Raw genomic sequence first — 23,903 nt, forward strand, 5'->3', positions numbered from 1 at the left:
GCTCCTCTTAGGTATACTGTGTCAAACGGTTCACCTCAAGCTATTAAATATGGATCTGAGATGAAGAGAATGACTCAAGAGTAAGAGCACTCATCAATGTATTTCTATGTTATGGTATTCTGGCATAAAATTAGTGCATAACATAGCAGTATCATTATCTCGCTCAGGTGTGGGTTGACATTTGCATAAAGACAAACCTCCTGGACTGCTTTCTAAATCTCCATATTGAAGCCATGTGTATATGCTGTTAAAACTGAGACTCTGCGAATAGTTCGAGTATATGGGCATGCCAGAACAGCTAACCTGTATTTTTCAATCTGCTGTTACTGAGATATGAACATATCACGTCATACCTGATATCTTCATAACCAATAATGCTTATCAATATTAAGGGCTATAAAACACACGTGCGTTAGTGGTACAGATGTTACGCACAGCTTACTCATTATTCATTGATAATCTCATTATTTATCAAAGATATTAACGTAGTAAGTAACTATCACAATGAAAAATATCAATATGAGGTTGTTCGCAAACAAGCTAGATATCATTTACTGTACGATTATGATCTCTGAGAAATAGCACAGGTGTCAAGAAAACTCATTTGACCAATGAAAACTAAACAATTTACATTGTAAAACCACCAAGTGGTCATTTTTTGTCATTGACTTTATATCTCTTGGTTAATTATCACTGTAATGAAACTGAACGTTATAAGTTACACCCTCCCAGTAAAAGTGTTAAGGAGTAGTTTATATCCCATCAGCATCAGGGGCATTGGTGGTAACCCATTCATTTAACTTTTCACTGGAACTAGTGTGTATCTTAATGAATTATGAACATGACAATCTTCCTAACAGCTCTGTAATACATTGGTGTTTGTTATTGTCATTACTATGCCAGTTAATATTATGGTTATTGGTGAACTTCTTGTTGTTATGGTTATATTATGATTATGATGGTGATTTTTTTTTTCCTCTGTGGTTTTAGTGTTAACTTGTTTTAGATATATTTCTCATGAAATTCTTTTGAAATTATGAGTAGAAAATAGAAGCACAAACTTTAAAGCCACATTGTTTGCCAATTCTTCATGCATTCCTAATGATGAGGAGTGCCTTCAAAAATTTCTCAATGTGATGTCACATAGTAATTGTTCTAAGCCTGCAAATGCCATTACTTGTTGCAGAGACATCACAATGGGTTTATAAATGATGTCATGGGATGCATGTTGTATGTGTGTAACCAAATGTCGTCTTTTGGTTGATTAAGTGAAATTTCAACTTTTTAATGTTTCTTTCAGGGACAATTAGAACAGCTGAATCGATTTCATATTTTCCTTGTCATAACAAGTCTGTAGCAATGTCTGTTTTGTATCCACAAGCCATAATTATGAAAATGTTTATGGAATTTATCCACAAGGCATATTACTGCAGAAAATAACAAACATTGGATGTGCAAATAAAGCCCTTAAGCATTTTAAAAGGTTGGTAGCCTACAATGGGATGTGCATTGGTTGCACACGCAAAGCAAGACTGAAACCCTGGGAAAACAGCAACGAGCTCATGTCTTGCAATATCTAAGCACAGAAGCAGAATGAATGTTTGGGTAAATTACTTTAAATCAAGCATTACTCTAAATATTTTACTTTCATAACAAATGCTCTCAAACCAGGTGTGTGTGTGTGTGTGTGTGTGTATGTGTGTTATATATATATAAAAAGAGAGAAAGACGGAGAGAGAGAGAGAGAGAGAGAGAGCATTCTTCCATAAAGGTTAAATGTCACCTTTGTAAAATAAAATCGATGATGAAACTTGCCTCGAATGTCTGGTGACACACACAGAAGAAGAGACAGAAACTTTTTAATTATTAACAATGTCGGCATATACTATACATTGTTTACAATTATGTTTACAACTATCTTTCATGAAGCATCAGACTGGAAATACGACCAGACCAATTCCAAGGCAGCCATTTTGATAAGGACCTGCCTTTGAATTTGAGCTGTCAGTATTGTAATAAAATGGCCACTATAAAACCTTCTGAGATACAAACATAATGCTAAAAGAATGCTGAAATAAATGTATAGCACATTTAGTATATTATGTCAGAATTATATTCGGCGAGTTGTACGTTGGAATCACGTAAAATTTACGCAAGCTCGCTAACATGTCAAATTTGACTGCACAACAACAACAACAACAACAACGCTGAAAACACTTGAAAGCTAACGGTATATACAACGTAGTAGTAACGTAACTCTTTCATTAAAGACGATAATATTCGGAGTACAGTAGTTTCACAGGAACGCTGTCTCGACCACAAATAAATAAACATAACGGACAGATAACGGGTAGCCGGAAGTGTTCCAAGGTCCGGAAACGACCAATGTTAAAATCTCACACGTCACTCGTTCTTTCTAAACCACCACAGACCGTCCAAAATATTTTAGCCGATAAAAAAAAGGCAAACGCAAAATAAAAAGTCATCGGTCGTAATACCATTTGATGCATTTTTCACAGGATACAAGTACGATAACTGCATCTGTTTTATAATATAAGGGACACTCGGTCTCATGCTATCGCAGCTCGGTTGCAGTGGAAACAAGAGTCTGCTAACTAGCTGTAGCTAGAAGGCTAACCACTGGAAAACAGCGCAGGGCTGCTGGGGAACATGCACAAGGGGGGCAGGGTGGGAGTCAGTATAGCAGGCCCTGTTCATCTTGACCAGGCTAAAAGATGGATGCGTAGGTAAAAAGGCCTATTTTATTGTCTCGACTGTGATTTCATTATTTGATTCATGCACAATAGGACAGTTTTGCTCCTGCATTATCTGGCTTGCTGTTGTTAAATCGCGCATCATGACGGCAAGCTAAGCTGTGTGTCCCTTTGCTGAATTTGTTGTATTAGCCAGCTGTTTTGCATGCTAACATGTTACACATAGCCCCAGCGCTAAACGATTTCGCGTCCATTAACACTCTGAAGAGCGTTTTTAAAGTGCTATTAAATATCGAAGTGCATTTCCCCCATCCTACACTGTTTTGTTCTCCTATTACTCCGGATTCCGTAGAAATTGACATTTTCTTTTCTTTAGCGAGAAGCGATGCAATCGGAAGATGTAATAAGTGCATGAAATTCACCTCTAACCCTGACGATTCACACCGCGCTCAGCATCTTTTCAGCACAATGCCAGGTGCTATAAAGTGATAGAACACTCGCTACGTGTAAATATAAGAAAAACATGTAAACATTTGGAAATGTGTATTATCTTACTGTTTTCATTTCGCAAAACGTCCGAGAACGTATTTCACACTACTTTTGTTTAGTATGTGTTGTGATTGTAAAATAACGTTCCATAATTATGTACTGTACATCGATTATCAGTTGGATATATCTGTTAATTTCTGTAATTTATATGATGTTGATAAGATTAATTGATGTTATACATTTATTAAATACGATGTAGTATTTCAAAGTGAATTATGAATGCCATAGTTATTATTTGTTTTAAGCTGAGATATATATGGATCACTAGAAATAATAGAAACTCCGTTTTTTTATGTTTCTGTTCTTGTGAGTTATTTCATTTTGCTATTTAAGAATACACATGAGCACAAATAAAATCATGGAAATGGCATGAGATGTTCAATTGATGCACTTGGAACTTTTTCAGAGATGTGCCAAAACTCCCATAACTATTCACACACACAAGTTACATTTTCTGTCTATTAAACAAACAAACATTAAAATGCCTGTTGTAATAAACAGTCTGTTGTTGTTGTTTTCAATTTTTTTATTTTAAATGTTTTTGTGTTTTTTTGAAGAATTGTACCAGAGTGTTTGTTTAAAATCCATAATTTAACATGTTGCTCCTTTTTTCCTCTCACAGTAAGAAGAGGAGTGGCATAAAGAACATTTTCACTGCCCCCAAGAATGGTAGTTGAGGATTTTGCTTCCAGCTATAGAAAAAAAGAAATATATATTAATTGAAACTTGGAAACGGAGATGTAAGCCACTTTTGCTAGAGTGGATTAATAATGAATAGATAATGGATGTAATGAAACCAGCCTACCAGTCCTACTGAACTAAAAAATGTAACCAAGAAAGTGGAAAGTTTTCAATGAACTCTGACAACATTTAGCACTTTTAGTGCATTTCCCAAAATGTGAAAACATTATTGCATCTGATGCAGTTGTGGGATTTTTTTTTTCTATCAGTCCATATGTCTTTTCACACTTATGGAACATTCAGACTGAAATATTGATATCAAACTTCAACTAAGATAACTATGATTATGTGGAATCTTATGTGAACCCAAAAGGGGAGTCGACTTTGGTCATCTCGTAAGTGACAAATCCCATTGAAAAACAGCCTCTTGCAGGAATTACAAATTCATGTAACAAACAATACAAAATGTCCACATTGATTACTTCCCCGAAGAGTGAGAATGTGGATGGCCACTTTAAATGAAATGTGAGGTAGCACTATTTTTGAAAATGCTTCTGCTGCTTCTGGCCACAACTCCGTAGAAAAGCATCATAGAAACATTGTTGCTGCTCAGAGAGCAGAAGGTGTTGCCATTGCGCACCCATGTTTCAGTAACTGGGAGATGTTCCAGTTTGGAAAATACAATGTGGACATCATAGAGATGCTGAGTGGACACCAATCCCATCAGTTCAAAAGTCTTGGATTAGAGCGACAACTTCAACACCAACAGCAAGTGCAACTTCACCAACACCAGTTACAGCAGCAAGGTGAGACATCTGGGTCAATTTTGTCTGGACTTGGCTTAGGCTCACTACAAGCATCTAGAGGCAGTGCCTTTACAGATTCAGCATCAATTTTTGCAAAAATGAGTGCACCTCCTCCATCTCTGCCCCAGCAATCCCTCTCTTCATCCTCTCAAGGTTTGAGGAAATCCAGCAAAATGTCTGGAAACAGCAGTAGTAGTGGTGGAGGTCATGTGAGTGGATACCCCCAGTTTTTGCGCTCATTTCACCCTTCTGAGGCAACCCTTGCACAAGAGCAGTTACATTCAGGAGTAGGGCGATTTGATCATTTTGCCAGCAATAGTGGAAGTGGAGGTACTGGAGGGGCAATTGGAGGACTGGTTTCATCTGTTCCACCACCACCACCCCCATTGCATCCTGGCCTGTCAGTACCTCAGGCCTCCCCTGGTCCACCGTCTTCCTCCCCATCTCCTTCAAGTTCTGTTTCAACTTCCAATAACCCTCCCAGCAGTAGTGCAGTAACTACCTTTAGTCATCAGTTAGCAGGATCTCAGTCTGACGCCCGAAGCCTACATCAACAGTTTAGCTGTATGTTAGCCGCAAATCAGTATTTTCTTTCCGGAGTACCAGCCAATTCCAGTCTAGAACAATTTTTAGTTCAGCAAGGCAGTCATAACCATCTTGGTCTTGGTCTGGGCCAAGCTGCAGGAGAAACAAGTTCAGCCCTTGCGCCACCCCCCGCTCTTCATTCTTCACACACTCATGGTCACTCAACTACTCTATCACAGCCTCAACAGCCACCATCACAACAGCAGCAACTGCCACCTCACACTTTGTCTCACCCTCACCCATATCCACACCATACGCTGCACTCCTCATCGCAACCTTCTTCGCTCGGAGGTTTTGACTTTCAAGGAATTCCAGTACTCTCTTCAAACCAGCTAGCATCTCTAATGCAGCAGGAAGCTGGTTTGCCGCTTCCACTTCCTCTACACCTGTCTTTATCAAAAGAGGAGGGTAAAGGTGATAGTGCTTTCGGAGGAAGTGCTGGTGGGAGGAGAAAGAAAGCCATGGCTGGCTACCTGCCACAGAGAAAGCCTGAAAACAGCAACAACAACAGCAGCAGCCCTACAAACCCCAACAGTAGTACTTCAGAGGGACTCAACCAAGAGAATTCACCAGGCTTGGATGGAGGTGGGGGTGTTAGTTTGTCAGGTATTGGCAGAGACCCTTCTTCTCACCTAACCTCATCGTCCTCTACTTCTGTTGTCTTATCATCTTCTGCATCCTCTTCTACATCAGCATCCATCTTGGTGACAAATGGCTCCAAAACAGGCAGCCATGGTACCATGCCACCTCATTCTCAGCCTGAACAAGAACCCCTTTATCATTGTGGTGAGTGTGGCAAAACTTTCACACATCTCTCTAGTCTGCGGAGGCACCTACGTAGTCATGAGCTAACCACAGCTGGCACAAGTGGCACGAGAAGTAACATTTTAAACCCAGTTCTGCATCCCTCCGATCCAAGTATTCCCCACTCTACTCAAGAGGGCACAGCCTCATCTTCGTGTGGTAGTCTTGACAAGACTTTTCATTGTTCTGAGTGTGGAAAAGGTTTTAAGAAAAAGGGGCACTTACTGCAACATGGTGTCATCCACTCTGGCGCACGGCCCTATGCCTGCACTACTTGTAGTCGTGCTTTCAATCGTCGGGAGTCACTCACCCGCCATGAAAAAATACATGAAGAGAAACCATTCCGCTGTCCAGCTTGTGGTCGCTGTTTTCGGGAAAGTACATCCCTTTTGAACCATGCAGCCTCGGGCACCTGTGGCAAGACAGGCCGTGCACCAAGACCTAAGCATGAAAGTAATATAGAAAACAGGAGCAATAAAGCTGGGGGCTCCCAAGATGGAATAGCAACTAATGCAGTGGGTGAGTAACGTCTAGTGTAGTATATATTTTTGGTTAACCGGAGTCACAATTTTTCATAGGCACTGTGAAATTTGTGTGCATAGCATTATTACTGTTTAGTCTGTTATGCAGGTTCTTACCGGAGTGATGATTTCAGAGATGACTACAAGGACCAGCGCTCTCAAAGTAACTTGTACTCTGGAACAACCCCATGTGGTGGTGGCAGCATGACAGGGCCCCCACTTAGGAAGACACCATTAGCTCCTACTCTGCATCCACACCCACAAAACCAAAGTCAGCATCATCATCAAGAGCCACATCTCCCGCTTTCTTCCCTGTTAGAGGACTCTGAAGATGATGTAACTAGCTCTGTCAACAGTGCCATTTCTGCTATTAATGCTGCAGCTGCAAATTCTATGAGTGGTGATCTTGCCCATAGTGGAGGTAGAGGAGATGATCGAAGAGATATCATTGGTGGATTGCTTGGAGGTCTGGGTCTAGGGCCTCTTGCCTCACCTAGTGGTCCGTTATTAACATCTGTCCTGGAAAAGTCCTATAGAGGAAGTACTGACTCAAATGCAGTGACCCTCAACCAGCAAACAAATCCGCATGCACCTGGTGGAAAGCCCAAGCGCCCTCGTAAGCCTCGCAAGAAGAATGAACCTGGGGTGGTTGGTGCTGAGCCTCCTAAAAGGAGGCAGCCCTCTCACAGACCAAGAGTTCCTGTTGGTGATGTTAGACCGTATTTGTGTAGCCTCTGTGGTCGAGGATTTGCAAGAAGAGAGACCTTGCGGAGGCATGACAGAGTACACACAGGAGAAAAGTCTCACCATTGTACTGTGTGTGGCAAGTACTTCAGAGAGGCATTTCATCTTAGCAAGCACCACACAGTTCATTCTGGAGAGAAGAACTACAGGTGTATTCTATGTGGGAAGGACTTTGGATATGCTCAGAGCCTTAAAAGACATGGCAAGCTACACCAGAAAGGAGAAATTGAAGAAGTGCCAACAACGCCAGGTGGGGAAAACCTTAACAGCTATCCATCCTCTGGTGGCAGCTTGATTCAAGGGGGTCAAAGCAGCTCTTCTTCATTTTATTCATACACTCAAGATGTCAAACAACAGACAACAACCACTCAGCCACCTCCTAGACTCTACACATGTGCTATATGCTGGAAATCGTTCCGCCATCACTTTCACTTGACGGCACATCACCAAACTGTTCATGAGGGTGGTGGAGAAAAGCTGTTTTCTTGTGAGGTTTGTGGTAAGGCTTTTGCGTACTCTAACAGCCTTACACGACACAGGCTTTCACAGCATGGCTTAACACGGACTGGCCAGCCAGTCCCTCAGAGGAGTACAGGGGAAGACAACAGTGTTGGTGGTTCAATATCTGAAAGTGAAGCTGCTACAAATGCTTTGCTTCATATTGCGCCACCTTGTGGCACACATGCTGAACAACATGGAGTTCTTCATAGCCAGCAGGCTCCTCCCCAAACACAAGCTGGCTACTCCCCTCTGTTCTATATACCCAATACCAATGTTTCACACACTTCTTCATCTAATGCCTCCTCTTATTCTCATTCTCTGCCGTCAACTTCCTCAGGGCCTCTTCTTTGTAACCATCAGCAACAACACACTGGGATAAAGGGTGAACCCATTTATCACACTGGTCATGGGCATACTCTTACTCCAGACATACCTGTGCGTTCTCTCATGTTGCCTCCATCAGATCCACATCAGCAACACCACAACCCCCAGCAGCATTCAGATGAGATTCAATCTACACAACACCACACTTTTCAAAGCCAAGAGGAGTCGAGGAGACGGAAGAAAAAAAAAAAAAGACTGCAGGAGAGAGAGGAGATAGGCTACAAATGGACCCCGGCGCAAAAAGTAGAGAGAGACCAGGTGGAGATCTCCCTTGGGGAAAGGCAGAGAAATAAGAGAAGAAAATTTAAGAGAAAAAGGAGAACCGTTCACAGGACACAACATAAAATTAAGAATCGCATGGCTGTGCTCGTGAGAATCAGACATGGAAGTGGAGGAAGTGCAGTGTATGAACTGGGCCTTCCAGGTGGACTGAAGGTTAACAGGCTTCGGTCCCTCAAAGTTCCTCAGAAACGAAAGCCCTGTCCCCTTTGCCTTGGTGTTACCTTTTCTCAACAGGTAGCCCTTAAAGTTCATATAGCAGCTAGACATTGTCCTAAAGTGAGAGGCCTTCAGCATCGTTTGAAATGTCCAGTTTGTGGAAAACAGTCTCGCAAGTTCCTTTCAGCTCTCATTCACAGAAGCTCTCATTTAGCCAACAGAGCTTTTTCTTGTAAACATTGTCCATGTCGTTTCTGGAATGCAATGCTCCTCACACGGCACAAGAAGGTGTGTCGAGGGACGTTGGCAAAGTTTCAACGAAATAGGGCTCTTTGTGTTAAATTAGTCATGGGATCAGCATACAGAAGGTTTGAGTGTAAACGGAACTCTTCTTCCTTGCATATGGAATATAGTCACTAAGTTTTGCCGTTAAACTCATTTCCATATGCACTTTGAGAACAGAAGTGTTGCGATTTTCACGAGAAGAACTGAAAATGTTTACTGAATACATCTTAGGCTCATGTAGGCATTGACTTTGGTTTTATGAGAGCATTTTTATTTCTCTCTCATTCATATTATATTTCCTCTTGTAACTTTGACCCCTGAAAATGAACACCTTCAACAAACTCACAGATGTATCAAAGACATTTGTTTTAATGAAATGCTTAGCCTACCCATCTATCCAATACCCCACTGGTCTTCTAAGAGGAAACTCTTGTTCATATTGAAATGATCCTTGGCTGGCAGTAGATTCAGTTTCTGTGATTTGGCGAATATTGTACTGTGCCCTTAAAGTAGGCTATTGCTCACCTCAATAGATGCTCTGTAGAATTATTCTGTCTATGGTATATATTGTGTTGTTGGTCTTCACTTAGAGCAAGTGTGGAGATGTGATTTTGTTAATGTAAAAAGTGCATTCAGTATCAGAAGGAGAAAAAGGGTCCTGCTAGGAGTATGTGTATTTTATTTTAAGGAGTATTTAAATTACTGCATGTTGGACATTAATGTCTATGCGTTGACCAGTCAACATGTGTGATGAGTCTGTGGACTTTGATAGGAACATGACAAATCCAATTGGAGATTTATCTTAACTCTTAATAGAGGAAACATAATAAATGAATGCATAATAATGATACATGCTTAGGGCTCCAGACTATTTGAGAGTAAAGCAATGAGCTTGAGTTGGCAAGCACACAACATTTACTTTCATTAACAACAGTTATGTGCAAAATTAAATATTTTATGGAAAATGTATATATTCTACTCTTATTATGGTTATCAAAGGAGAGCTTTTTACTTGCTTTGTCTGATTCAGTAGCAAATTTAAGAAAAGTTTGTTTTTCACATTCAAAAGAAAATGCAAAAGAGTGGAAATCAATAACTAATAAGCTAAAAAGTGATGATCTTCTGCCATCTACTGGTTACAATGGTAATTTGATTTTTTTTTTTATTTTAATAAGAGTTTGTTTATCACAAAGTAAATTTTGGACATCCCATTAAAATAAAATTTAAATTGGATCATTTTAAGAGCTTTAAAGTGCTGTAAATGGTTGTGTTAAATACTTGAAAGTCATTGAAAAGTGCTTGAACTCTCTCTCAAAAGGTTGTACAAACCTTACAATTGATAATAAAAATAACATTTGACTGCCTGCCACAACACCATGGTTATAGTTAGAGTTACTTCTTCTGATTTTCAATATCAGCGCTGTTTGATCACTTTAGAACAAACGCTTCTCATTGGATCTCGCAGTGCTGTGCAGATCAATTCTGGTTCCCGAGTAAACCTCTGAGCTTCTGAGTTTCTGCAGCGCTCAGTTTTTGGTCCGAGCTGATAAACGTTTCGTTACACATTTGCTGTTTGATGTTTCTCATATGCAACAGAAATGGCAGTTGAGCAACGCTGTGGTCGCACCAGTGGTCAAAAATGGTCGCAGTCTGGAGCCCTGATGCTGGTGAACAATTCTTAATATCAAATGTGAGCCCTGTTTTGATTTATTTACTGTTCTTAAAGAAAACCATCGTAAAGAAGGTAACGCCAGAATTTAACAAAAACAATTTTTCCCTACATAGCCAGTCAAAGAACAAAAAAATGTAATACTGTCAGATTATTTAATTATCTCAGATTGTTACAGTTAAAACACATTTATAATAAAATAAAATAAAATGTAGCTTAAGGGTGGAATGTAAAGAAATATGTGTATTGTAATGTAAATTGTGTCAATATTTTATTCTGTTTTTTCAAGCAAAAGTCAATTATCTTTTTATCATAGCTACACTTCAGGTAGTTGGAAGAGTGATTGTAAGAGTTAACACTTTAGATCAGGTTTTGATTAAGTGTATAAATGTGTGACAGTCTGTTCACTTGCCAACTATATATCCCATGTACTTTTCTCACCTTTTACGTAGAGATGCCAATCTACTTATAGCCTCTCGTTTTCTTTAAAAGAAGAAAAGTAATTCTTATTGTTTTTATCACTTTATTAACACATTATAAGCTGGTTGCTGAAGATACCTTAAACATTTAATAAAATGTAAAAATGTTATATCCTCATTAATTCCATGTAAATATTTGTTACCTAAGTATTTCATATTTATTTGCATTTGTATTAAAATAAGCTAAATATGCATTTTGCATACAACTGTATTGCATGGTTTACTGTTATTTATTTGATTTAACTTGTATTATTTATTGCTTCAGTTAAATCTTTGTTACAATGTTTAAATTTTTATCATCATATTATTATGTTGCTGTAAGATCATCATTGTACTATGTAGTAGTGTGATCTTACATTTTTTGTTGTAGTTAATATCTTAAGGGAATATGTGTGTCTGAGTATTATATGTTAGGATGTTACTCTAGATGGTGCCAGACAGAAAATGGCTTTTTGATTGGCAAATGTCATATCCTATTGCTAGAATACACACTGCTCATGAAGACATGATAAAAAAAAAAAATGTAGTACAATTCTAATTTTATTCATCAATTTCTATATGAATCATGTATTGATCGACCTTCTTTCCATCATTTGACCAACACTGGTCAGTTTCTGTCTGGACACAATATATGATTTTTACCCCTTTTTATTATAGAATTATATATATTTTTGTTAGTTTGGGAATTTTATAGAATACACAGTGCACAATATACAGTACAACAGAATAATGTGTGTTATGGCTGTGAAACGTAGGCTACTATTAGAATATTTGAGAGTGCTATTTTCCATGTTGATCAGTTGGTGGCAGCAAGGATCCTACAACCTACAAGCATGAAGCTGGGAGCACAACTGTCACATGGATTTAAACGCTGGAAGTGGGTGGAAAACAAGTATCGAGAGATTGTGTGTGTGTGTGTGACAGAGTGACAGATACGGTGTATTCGCGTTGTGTATGTATGTATATGGGGGAAAACAAGGAAGAAAAGAACGGGGGAAAATGTCGACCATATTTGCATTATCCTATCCTCATTAATTAGTTTTGTTATATCTTTGAAAGCATATATAATAGTTTGAGTTTTGAGAAATCGTAAGACCTGCATTGAGCATTGCAATACTTTTGATACTCTTGTGAAGTTGGGTTCCTTTTCATTGGAAATATTTCCTTTATTTCTGAATCTTATGTGTGTGCGCGCGCCTCTCTCCTGGATTCACGCAGTTTCTGTTCTCACGCGGCTGTAGCATGGGTGGATAAGGGGGCAGGGCGCAGTTCTCCACTGTAGCCAGTGGCTGGGCGCGCAGGGAGGAGTCTCTTTCCTGTCAGCCAATGGCGGTAAAAAGGACAGACAGTCTCAGCCGTGTCTCCGCGTGCGGACACCATGTGCAGAAGAGAGCGCGTCTGTGTTTCTGGGACACAACGTGTAGATGCCATCTCCTCTCATATGCTCACGTTTCCCGCGGATTACTAGTGAAGTGAAAAAGTGTGTCCATTCGCTTGATAGCCCCCCCCTCACCCCCCACAAAAGAAGCGCTCTGTTAGGACTGAATGTAAATACTTGAAAGGTTTTTAAACCCGCAAATAATTGTCCTATTTGTTCAGTCATAACTCCGATGCACTAAAGCTGTCCAATTTAGAAAGTGGTCAAATGTTCATGCGTTTGCTGGGTGCCTAACATAGGTGTCATCGGGACAGCGGGGAGTGAAATTATCGACCAATTTGTTTTTAATCAGTGCAACCATGTCCCGACGAGCGTGCCTGTCACGAGGGGGCGTGCCTCATTAATATTAAACAGCGCCCTGCACGTACTCTGGGAGGTGTGACGTCACGTGAGCGGCCCGTGTTCGTTCCAGCTGAGCGAAAAGCTCGAACGGCTTCAGCTCAAAGTGTGCGGTTACACACATGCAGAGAGAACTGAACAGAAGGGCTGACCACAAGGGGAAAAAACGATTGAGCGACTGAACGGAAAAAACGTCAACATCCCACCAATCGCACTACGCAGCAGAAATTGACTCAGCAACACTTTCTTCGTTTTGTTTTCATTTGTTATTTTGGAGACGACGCAAGAAGTTGCACGCATTCAAGAGTTGAGCGCGCATTCCTTCATTTCTACTGAAACCGTTGTATTCGGTTAATTTGTTGCGTTTTTTCCGCATAGGTCTTGTACATAACGTCGTTATTTTTTGACATTCGTCTCTATTTATAAGTTCCAGCAGAAGATAAGCTGTCAACATTTTTCTGGAATTACTGGGGATGTATATTTCTATCCACTGGGACAATCTACAATCAAATGCAACCAGAATGGCTCAATTTGCTTAAAACCATATTTTCGAATAAAGGTAATTTTAAAATGAGTTTTCTTTGACATCAGATGTTCTGGTGCACGTGAGCCGCGCAGGTCTCTCCTCCTCCTGTCTCTGGAGTAAATGCGGTCTCGTGCAGGACTTGACAACTTTGTTTACTTTAATTGTACTCTAATGATTCGAATTTAATCCATATACGCCATATATTAGTATATGTTCTGATTGACCACAAACTAATGATTTTGTTGTTGTTGTTTCCTCTATGAATCCTGATGTGATTAATTTCACGTCTACACAACAGTATTGAATCACCTAAACATCTAGCGGTCAAGGGAGCTCAATCCGGCTGACGTTGGATGATGGCCAGGCCGCTTTCACAGCTCCTACCCCCGGACCTTCCCTCCGCCGGAGCCAGTCCTCAGTTTGGCAACAGTAGCCAGGCGGGAGGCTCACTTAACGGAGGACACATAAACTCCACTGCAAACTTAAAGTCGCTCCTGCAGCTCCCTGTGAAGGGCGACCAGCGCGTCAAAGACTGTAGTGAAATGAAGGGTGAGGAAACGCACCTGCTTCCCTGACACCCTGTGTTTATTAAAACGCACTCCCTCTCAACCTCTTGTTTGTTCCCCTTTGGAAACTCAAAATATTGTTAATATGATTTTAAAGATTAGTGGTTGAACATGACAAATGACAGGGTCATGTGCAACTGTGCATATATCTCAGTGAGCCACAGACAGGACATCACATGGGACTTAGTTTAAGAGATAAACAAGGCCAGGCCATTCAGCCACAGCTCACTAGTTAGGTGCTTTAAGGTCAGCTGTTGGCTAAGCCGTTTTGTTTACAGGCATGTGTAATGCACAGTGCAACCACACAGATGGAAGTTTTCCACTGCCTGTGAATACAACGTTGTGAATATTGGACAAGCTTCTTTATGGATTGCTGTCAGTGGCATTGTTTTGTACTGATTATCTGGTCAACATTAATAGAAAGAGAAAAACACCCTCTTACACCAGTGCCAAACCACTTTCTGTGCACACAACTTTTGAATCATTGTTAAAATGACTGGAGTTACTTGTGAACACCGTTATTATTCAAAAGGTACGCAAATGATTCAAGAACAGTTTTTGTGCTTTTGGTGTGGTTTATTGTTTTTAAGCTCGAGTATGTTTTTTTTTTTTTTTTGTAGAGAAGAGAATTCAAAGTTAAAACATGTTGCTGTTACATTTTTATGGTTTGATTTTATACAATATAGCTAAACCAGAAATTTCTCATTTTAAACTCTCTTTTCTGGTTCTGGTTTCCTCACCAATGCACCATAAAATGCCTGATTTAGCCTAAGTAATGTTGTTAAGATTTTAGACGCCACCCTAGAGTGTGTCAGACCCCTTCTAAATTCTTTTAAGACGGAAATATTTAAGACCTTCAGATTTAAGACATTCAGACCGCAGTTTTCACATTATTATTAGCATTGCTTCACTACTGTAAATTAGAAGTTGTCTTTTATACCATCAAAACCAGTATCCGCATATCTCAATATACACTACACTATATCTCAGTCTATACCAGAGCAATGCATCATTGAAATATTGCTATGTTACACTAGTGTAAAATTGTGTTAAACAACACACCTGTTGCCTTTGGCATCATTGCTTTGGTTCAGCCATAATTCCATAGTTCTGTAACCTTTAGCCATTGTTCAGCTGTATGGTTGCTGAACCACAAAGTTAAGCAGTTTCACTGCAGTGTAACATTGTAGTTTCTTTACCATGGTTCTACAGGAGTATATAAAAAAAAACAGCAATTTTTTACACGTTTAAAGCAAAGTATTTCAAAGGTTCTTCATTTTGCATTGATGCACTGGGAGCTATTCACATGTGTTGACATTGCAGAGGTAGTTCTCCCAGAGGGATGTGAAAGTTACTGGGAAGTGTTATTCTGTCCCTAACTACGTAATCCGAGTGCATCAGAAATATTGTTCTCTTGAAGTCTATAAAGGGCTATACGTGTTCATAAGAACAACTAGAATGTCTTTTTAGATGGTTTGAGTGTTAAATTATGAGAGTAAAGTTATATGGAGATTAAGTTGGATTTCACTTTCTCATAGGTAAGGACAGATTGGATATCGATGAAGACTCTCTCAGTCGCTGTCCCCTGCGCAACGGCTGCAGCAATGGACTAGTCACTGACAGCAACGGTGCAGGCACGGGCAACTTCTCTAACGGCAACAACAGTTCCTTCCTGGGCCCGTTGCTTTGGGAACGAACATTGCCATGTGATGGCGGTCTGTTCCAGTTGCAGTACATGGACCTCGAGGAGTTTCTGACGGAGAACGGGATGAGCAACATGCACAGTACCTCAAACTCCACGTCGGCTCAGATTCCCTCGCAAAGCTCTCAGTCCGCTGTCCCTAACCAGGGTTCCCAGTGCCCCCCCACCTCGCCCCCACATTGCTCCTCATCCTCCTCACCGACATCCACCACCGCCTCTTCCTCGCCCTCTCTGCTCGGGCTGGACATGCACACGCCGCAAAGCATGATGGCAGACTGCTTGCATGGTGAGTTTCCATTGGCAGTTCAGAGATATTTTCACTAGCTGTGAAACATAAGGTAGACGTGATGTTAGAAACCTGCGAGATGAGCGGTCTGGAGGTAAGCCATCGAGCTGAAGAAAGGAAGCACTGTGAGCCGAAAATGAGGTCTACACCATTCAAACACTTACCTCATTCTGCTTAAAAGAAATTCCCCTGGATTTCGGTCTGTTTGCAAGTTGTAAAAAGTACCAGGCTGTCCCTTGGGTGTGCGTTACTGTGTAGTTTCAGAGTATTAATGGTTTGTGTGTGTGTGTGTGTTGTTGAGTGTGTATAGATGCATATGGTGCGTGTTGTAGGTTTCACTGTCAAGAGGTTTGGGTGGTTTTTGGGAGTGAGTGTTACAGGGTGTGCGGCTTGTTTGTGTTATGGCGAAGGAGTGAGTTTTGTTTTATAGGTACGTGTTAACAGTGCATATTTTTTGTGTCATCAAAATTAATTAGCTGAGTAATGGGCTGTTTAGAAGGTGAGTGGGAAGTTTGCGTGCATGTTATTAAAAAAAGAATGGGCTGGTTAGAAAAAAAAAAAAAGAAAACACTGAAGCATGACTTGCAGGATTGACAAAAGGGATATACAGAGATAAATGGGGATGACAGCAAGTGAAAAGAGAGGCAAAGATTTTGATATAGAGCCGAGAACAAGACCGCGATTGAAAGGCCGGTAAGTAAACAGTGGGAGACACACAGGTGAGCCAGGAGCAAAGAATGAAAGGCAGAGACGCTGTGTGTGCGCTTGTGCTCGCATGTTTTTAAATCTCCTCCTCTTCTCACACGCTTGGTCCATGTGCGCTCGCTCAATCACGTGCAGAGGCAGGCACAGTGAGAGAGCGAGGATGGGGGAGGAGCAGAGGACAGAGAGGAGCTAGACTGTGTGTGTGTGTGTGTGTGTGTGAGTGTGTGAGTAACAGACAGGGAGAGATTGAAAGATTGAGATGGAATGACTTAGTGCATGTTGATACTGTACTTCCGATTAGATGTTTGTTTACATTTCTGGAGTGGCTTAGAAAAGAGAGAAAGAGAGATTTAAAGTGCTACTGGTAAATATTTGGAATGTTCTGTGCGATTAAAAAGCACATGCAGAAAACACCACATCACACATTTGCACAGGTTTTATGAAGCCATCTTAGAAAAAAAAAAATTGTGCATGTGCTTCAGACAGTGGACAGTAAAGAGAGGATCGTTGCCAAATGGGGTTAAAGTTACCCTTAAGGGCACTTCATAGACTAAGATTAGGTTTATGGCTCAAAACATAGCAACAGTAGCTCAGTTGTGCTCATGGCAGGGTTCACTGTTCAACGTGTGCAGAAATAATGCATTGTATGAAATTATCATTTTTTTTCAGTATGTTATATCAATTTTAAAATATATATATTTTTTAGGATTTTCTAATACCACTGAGAAATTGTGTATATTGGTCTCAGAGAATACTTTATTAAGAAACTTATATGTTTGTTTTACCCCTTTTTCTCATTTAATCATAAAATAAAATTTATGAGGTTTAAAATTGTCCAATGTAGAAAAATAAACATAATTAAGATATATATTATTTGAAAACAAGCCTTAATAGCTAACTTTGCTTCTAAATTAAATGGATCTATATATATATATATTTGTTTTACCCCTTTTTCTCATTTAATCATAAAATAAAATTTATGAGGTTTAAAATTGTCCAATGTAGAAAAATAAACATAATTAAGATATATATTATTTGAAAACAAGCCTTAATAGCTAACTTTGCTTCTAAATTAAATGGATCTATATATATATATATATATGATATTTGTGTGTGTGTGTGTGTTACTGTTCAGCTCTTGCTTAAATAATTTAATTGTAGTGGTTTGTCTGTACATGGGTGTAAGTTACTTTTTTCTTTTCTTTTTTAAATATGGGAAAAATAACCAAAATATAAGTAAAAAATTCATACAAACATGAATGAATGAATAAATAAATGTAGTTTGGTTGCGTTAGCATAAATTCACAATCAAATTGTTGGAGGAACAGAACAGCCAGTTAAAATATTCTGAAATACAGAGTTTAGGGTAGAAATGTTGGCATATGGAAAAACAAGTGAAGGATTAATGGATTGAGTTGTTGTCTGCTGTCTGTTACTGCCCCCTTGTGGGTCCTTTGGGTAGTGTTTTGAGAGTCCTATCATTCTGAGTGCATGCACAAAGCAGCGTGACTTAATCAAAGCATCCACTTTGTGTTTCTACCATCAGGCACTCCGTCAGGCAACTTGGAGCCAACGGCCTCACCTTCTTCCACCACATGTCCACCACTCCCTACTCCACCCATCGCTAACTGCAATGAAATGATGGCGCCCTTTGACCCTGATCCTGCAGACGTTGCACTGTCGAGTGTACCTGGACAGGAGGCGTTTGACCCCCGTAGGCATCGGTTCAGTGAGGAAGAGCTCAAACCTCAGCCCATGATTAAAAAGGCTCGCAAGATGCTGGTCCCTGATGACCTGAAGGTGAGAAGCTCAATGCAGCAGCATACTATGGACGTATAGAATTAATTATAAACTCTTTGCATGGTGAAATGAAAAGGAGATCCTAATATAATTAGTGGAGCATGTGCCTTCAGCATATGAACATGTGGATTTTGTGAAACGTGTACAATTTGTTTATAGACTCAATAACGCACAGTCAATATTATTGTGCAGCTGTCTTTTATAAGCAACAGCAGTCATCAATCAGTGTGTAGAGTTTTCTTACTGATTATTCGGCAAAGATTTACAAATAGGTTTTTATTATTTATTTTTTGTGCTCCACATTGATTGATATCGGCTGGAAAATTCCACCCTCATTTTGTTCAACAGGTCTGACGTTCTTAATGCTTCAGTGCAAATTCAGTAATACAGATAGCAGGCATGTCTGTATCAGTACAGACAGTGACACTGTGACATTGCCATTTATTAATAACAGTTCATTTCAAAATGAAGATATCATAATTGGCTTCCAAGGCCCATTACTAGCATAGTTTTAGAATTCTGAAGTAACCGGCAGTGATTTATAAAGCGTGTCACATTGAATTCATTGGGAAATGGATGGTAGCATATCTTATCATATCTCAAGACTAAGGCAGACGTCTTGGAAACCAGGGTTCTCAGATATGTCAGCTTTTTTGTTCAGCAGTCAAAAGGGGAAATTCCTTTGTAATCAGAATGACCTCTTCTCTGGGAACAAATGGATGTTTTGAATACTTGAAAAGGAAGCTACATTCTGAATGTTTTTATTTATATATATTTCTTAGAGTTAAAGGGATAGTACACCCAGAAACCAAATATGTTATTTACTCATCCTGATGTCATATGGAATTGGATCCGTGAAACACAAAAGATTATTATTCTTATTATTATTATTAGGAATATGTTCAACTATTGTTGTCCACAATTGAGTCCAAACATTTTTTGATATACTTGAATTTATATTTTGAATTAGCTTTTATATATATATATATATATATATATATATATATATATATATATATATATATACACACACATACATACATACATACATTTTTTTTTTTTTTTTTTTTTTTTTTTACTTCAGTTGCAGTGATATTAGCACCTATTTTATTTGTAATTTTTCAAATTTAAGTTTTCCATCTAATCTTTATATTTTAAGTCAGCTTTATAGTGAATAATTTTTTTATTAATTAAAACAAATTTTAGGTGTTAACACTGATTCAAAACAACACTGGACCCCATTGAGTTGCATTGTATGGACCTAAAACTGAGTAAATGAGGACAGAATTTTCATTTTTGTGTGAACTGTCCCATTAAATAATGGAGGCTTGTAAAAAGTAAATGCACTAGATTAGATTAAGTGAATAGATGAACTGATGAATTATATTTTAATCAATTCTAATCTATAAATAATTATTTGGATTTTGAAAAACTGACAGACAGAACTTATATCATGGGAACTGCCAGTCAGACTCATGAGAATGTATATAGTGTTTTAAACCCATGATTTGCTACTGGTTTTCTCATGACATTTAATTTAAGGTTTCTAAAAAGACACAAACAGTCTTTGCAAACAATTACATATGAACACACAAATCCCAGTCACACATCTGGCAAAGCTTCTCACCTTCAACTGTTGGCAACCTATGTGTTCTAATGTGTTCTTTTATTTTTATTTTTTAAGGATGAGAAGTATTGGAGTCGTCGTTGTAAGAACAACGAAGCCGCAAAACGTTCTCGTGATGCGCGACGACTGAAGGAGAACCAGATCTCAGTGCGCGCGGCCTTTCTTGAACGTGAGAACGCTGCACTCAGACAGGAAGTAGCGGACATGCGCAAAGAGCTCGGCCGGTGCCGTAACATCCTGAACAAATACGAGAGCCATCACTTGGATCAATAAGGAGGCGAAGAAAAAGTGTTCTGAGATGATGGATTGAGAAGACGATGAATGTCCTTATGATAGCTAAAAGACAGACGAAAGTGCATCAGAAATATGGCATGATGTATGAAGAAGGCACAAGAGCTCGAGTTTTAAACTGGAGTGAGAGAGCATGTCACCTCTTCTTTTTTTTCAGTAGGTACCATGGCGAGATTTTAATTACGGAGATAATTGTATATTTTTATATGATAGAAATATGCTCAGTGGGGAGAGGAAAATTTTGAAAATAATTTTTGTATATTTTCTATATCTTTTGGAGGGCTGTACAGTAGTGGCAGAGGGAACTGGTTAAGGTATCATTGTAACATAAAATCAGGTTCATGTGGTATTATTATTCTTTTTTTTGAAGCGATCAACAATTGAAGACTTTCGATCTTGTGAAGGATAAAAATGAGGGGCAGAATTAAGCCTAGGCAGAAAATCAGAAAAATTTCAGAAAATAACTTTCTAGAAAAATTCAACTGTAAAATACTGAAAAAAAAAAATATATACATTTGAAATTTGTATAGAAATGTTAAAATAGATTTATTCAAGCACTTCAACCTGTGCGTATTATTTAGCAAAGGTGACAGAACAACCACGGATGAGGGGAATGACCGGTGCATCTCAACTCTTTGGGGAAGAATATTGTTTATCAGTCTACTGCTGATATTTATTTGTCATTCTCAAAGGAGAACGGAATATGTAATGATGGTAAAGAAAGACATGCATTCATTATCATATTTTAACTGCATTTATTGTGTTTATTCATTTAATGGTGAACTCGGTAGGATTCTTTCTCTTCTCTACAATGTACTTATCCTTTTATAGGAATCTACACTCACAGTTGCAAACAAAAAAAAACAGCTTACATCCACAATGTGCAGATCTTAAGTGAACTTGCAGAGGCTGTTCTTGCTGTGCAAAAACACAATTTGGACCTCTGTGGATCGAATATATGGGACATGACTCATCTGATTGCATAGAATGATTGCTTGTATCGGATGCACAGTAAACTGCATTTGAAAAAACAGGTTGATATGTAGACACACGTCTGCACTTTTGCACCTGTATGTGCACTTTTGTTGGAACAATATTGAATTTTTACAACCTGATTACCAGTGTCAGTACAAATGTTTCAAAATCTATTCGTTTTGTGGCTCCATGTTATTTCTCCAGTCATGTCTTGTTTCTTTCCTTAATGACCATTAAAGTAACTTCACTCATTATGAATTATTATTGATCTGATCATTATTACTATTGTTGTTAATAATACAAATGAATTGTTTCTGTTTGTTTTATTTCCTTGATATCGTCTTTCTGAATGCAAGTCTCCTCTCAGCTGTGGAGATTGTCACTTCCTGTTTGTTATAGCATTCATTGTCAACACCAGCTGAAAAGTGTTGCCATGACAGCCAGGTCAATTTGTGCATCAAAGGAATGCTAAAACAACAACAACAAAAAACTCTGCTTCCCCAAAATGAATTGATTTTTTTTCTCTTTATTTCTGTACACTAGCATTATAAAGACCCATCATAATATTTGCGCTGTCTTTCTCTTTTATGTGCATGTAGGTGTTGAAGCTAACTGCCTTTTTTGCCCAGTAATTTGCCGCCTCAGAAACCATATACTTTTGCAGATGGATTTTGGGTAATGTAGTCCTTTACTTTTCTGCACTTCCACATGTGGATGACTATGAACATTTTGTGTTGTGACTTGTTTTTTGATGTACAAATGCCCTAATGCACCAGTGGTACCCACACTGCACCTAGCCAAAGTAATGCAGGGGAATGTAGTCTTTTTCTCCAAGACCACAAATAAACTCTTGTTCTTACTCACAAAACACTAAGGTGGTTTATTTTGCATGTCATGTGTGTGCTGCCACATGTAGTATCTTCCACTTCCGTACTAAATACATTTTCACAAATAAAGTGGCGACCAGGGTGATGCATGTTCTCCTTGTGTTTTACGCAGCATGAAGGAAGCACAGCAGTCTGTCAAACACAGATGATATTTGTAGAAAACCTATAAACTATCCAGCTCACGTGTTATCATGGACTGCAGTTCGTAAAAGGCTATGTCCTTAAATACAAACATTTATAAATAAAGAAAATAAATGACATTTGGAATGCAATACAATTTAATATTATATATTTTATATTGTAGATAGATTGTGACTCGGTGGAAAAGGGATTTACTGAATAAGTGTAACATAAAGGAATAATGTCTCAAGCTGCTTCTCTCTTGCACATTGTGGCTGGAGCACCAGTAGATGTTTGGGATTGTTTATGATAGACAATATTCTCCTTTCATTCAAGGAATATAATGTGCCTACATTTTTTTTTTTACAGAATGTTTGTGGTTCAAACTACTCTGTAAAAAGGAAAACATGCTCAAGGCACTATTTTGATTCCTTCAATTTCCGCAGAAGAACCCAGACCTACTGAGTCACCCAAGGGGCTACAAGATGGCTTAAAGGGATCATATGATGCAATTTCAACTTTTCCTTTCTCTTTGAAGTGTTTTTGTGCCTAAAGAAGGTATGCAAGTTGCAAAGACTAAAATCTCAAACCAAAAAGAGATATATAAAAATGAAGAGTCAACCACACCTGCCTAAAATGGCACATTCTATCATGCCCCCACATGTCTACATCACAATGTGGGAAGATTTGCATGACGCTGCTCAAATGTTCACACAAAGAAAGAAGGCGTAACTTTGATTCTTTCTGTTGCTGTCTCCATGTGAGGAATGCTCCATGCTGTCCCAATTGTTAATACACTGTGTGTTTCCTTGTGAAAGCGAAACTACTTTCTTTGATCTTCCAAAAGAGGATATAACTAGAAATCTCCAATCACAAATGCAGACATGGTTTTATGTTCACGCGGTGTGATGCAATTCAAAGTGTAAAAAGACAGCGGTACACCAATTACACAAAATAATGTTTTTTTAGCAACATCAAATGACCCATTTTAAATTATGTAAAGGTGATGTATGTACAATTGACACAGAGTGGTTTAATTGCAGTCCAAATTCAAAATATTGGAGAGGGTCTTTTTCACCCTGCCCCTATTGACGACACCAGCAGGAACGAGCACACTTGACGATGAATGACTGAAATATGCTGTGTTTTCCTCCAACCAGTTTTTGATAGAAACGTTTGCAAGCCGGAGCACTGTATTGAGAGAGAGGTTGATTGTAGTGGCTCAAAAGGGGGACATGTCATGGCGTTCAGGACCAGAGTCAAGTCCCAAGCAGGGATCGTGGTTGGGGGGAGGGTTGAACCGCCTCACGCTGCAGAGAAATGTAATCACTAAATCGTTCTTGCCAACTGACTTCCTGTCAATACCTCTATGGGAGACGGAATTTTCCGCAGTGTATACTTTGAGCATGGAAGGCATGTGGCTGTCACCTAAGCACTTTTGTTAAAAGGACAGAATGAATGAGATTGAGCAGGATGCTGGA

At 39.1% G+C, this 23,903-nt stretch overlaps 2 protein-coding genes across 3 annotated transcripts; both read left to right on the forward strand.

Annotated features, from left to right (window-relative positions):
• The first annotated feature begins 28 nt into the window (after window positions 1-28).
• LOC113059923 (zinc finger protein 865-like) lies at window positions 29-11,278 on the forward strand. Of its 2 annotated transcripts, none has more exons than XM_026228622.1 (3): window positions 29-3,189; window positions 3,886-6,658; window positions 6,770-11,278. In XM_026228622.1, the coding sequence occupies exons 2-3, from the start codon at window positions 4,606-4,608 to the stop codon at window positions 9,145-9,147; spliced, it is 4,431 nt and encodes a 1,476-aa protein (XP_026084407.1). In that variant the 5' UTR covers window positions 29-3,189; window positions 3,886-4,605; the 3' UTR covers window positions 9,148-11,278. The 2 variants fall into 2 exon arrangements, with proteins under 2 accessions (XP_026084407.1, XP_026084406.1); XM_026228621.1 differs by having other exon boundaries at window positions 29-2,747.
• Window positions 11,279-12,958: 1,680 nt separating this feature from the next.
• LOC113059926 (hepatic leukemia factor-like) lies at window positions 12,959-22,285 on the forward strand. The gene is made up of 5 exons (XM_026228627.1): window positions 12,959-13,496; window positions 13,762-14,012; window positions 15,568-16,017; window positions 18,269-18,522; window positions 20,207-22,285. Exons 2-5 carry the CDS (start codon window positions 13,817-13,819, stop codon window positions 20,420-20,422), a joined length of 1,116 nt encoding a protein of 371 aa, XP_026084412.1. The 5' UTR covers window positions 12,959-13,496; window positions 13,762-13,816; the 3' UTR covers window positions 20,423-22,285.
• The last annotated feature ends 1,618 nt before the right edge of the window (window positions 22,286-23,903 follow it).

The sequence above is a fragment of the Carassius auratus genome, chromosome 41 (assembly GCF_003368295.1).
Source record: "Carassius auratus strain Wakin chromosome 41, ASM336829v1, whole genome shotgun sequence".
NCBI classification, from domain to species: domain Eukaryota; kingdom Metazoa; phylum Chordata; class Actinopteri; order Cypriniformes; family Cyprinidae; genus Carassius; species Carassius auratus.

Coding starts and splice junctions, on each gene's coding strand:
- LOC113059923 (XM_026228622.1), top strand. CDS start 4,606: ATGTTCCAGTTTGGAAAATACAATGTGGACATCATAGAGATGCTGAGT. Junction 6,659..6,769: donor AATAGCAACTAATGCAGTGG/GTGAGTAACGTC, acceptor TCTGTTATGCAG/GTTCTTACCGGAGTGATGAT.
- LOC113059926 (XM_026228627.1), top strand. CDS start 13,817: ATGATGGCCAGGCCGCTTTCACAGCTCCTACCCCCGGACCTTCCCTCC. Junction 16,018..18,268: donor GATGGCAGACTGCTTGCATG/GTGAGTTTCCAT, acceptor TTCTACCATCAG/GCACTCCGTCAGGCAACTTG. Junction 18,523..20,206: donor TGGTCCCTGATGACCTGAAG/GTGAGAAGCTCA, acceptor TTATTTTTTAAG/GATGAGAAGTATTGGAGTCG.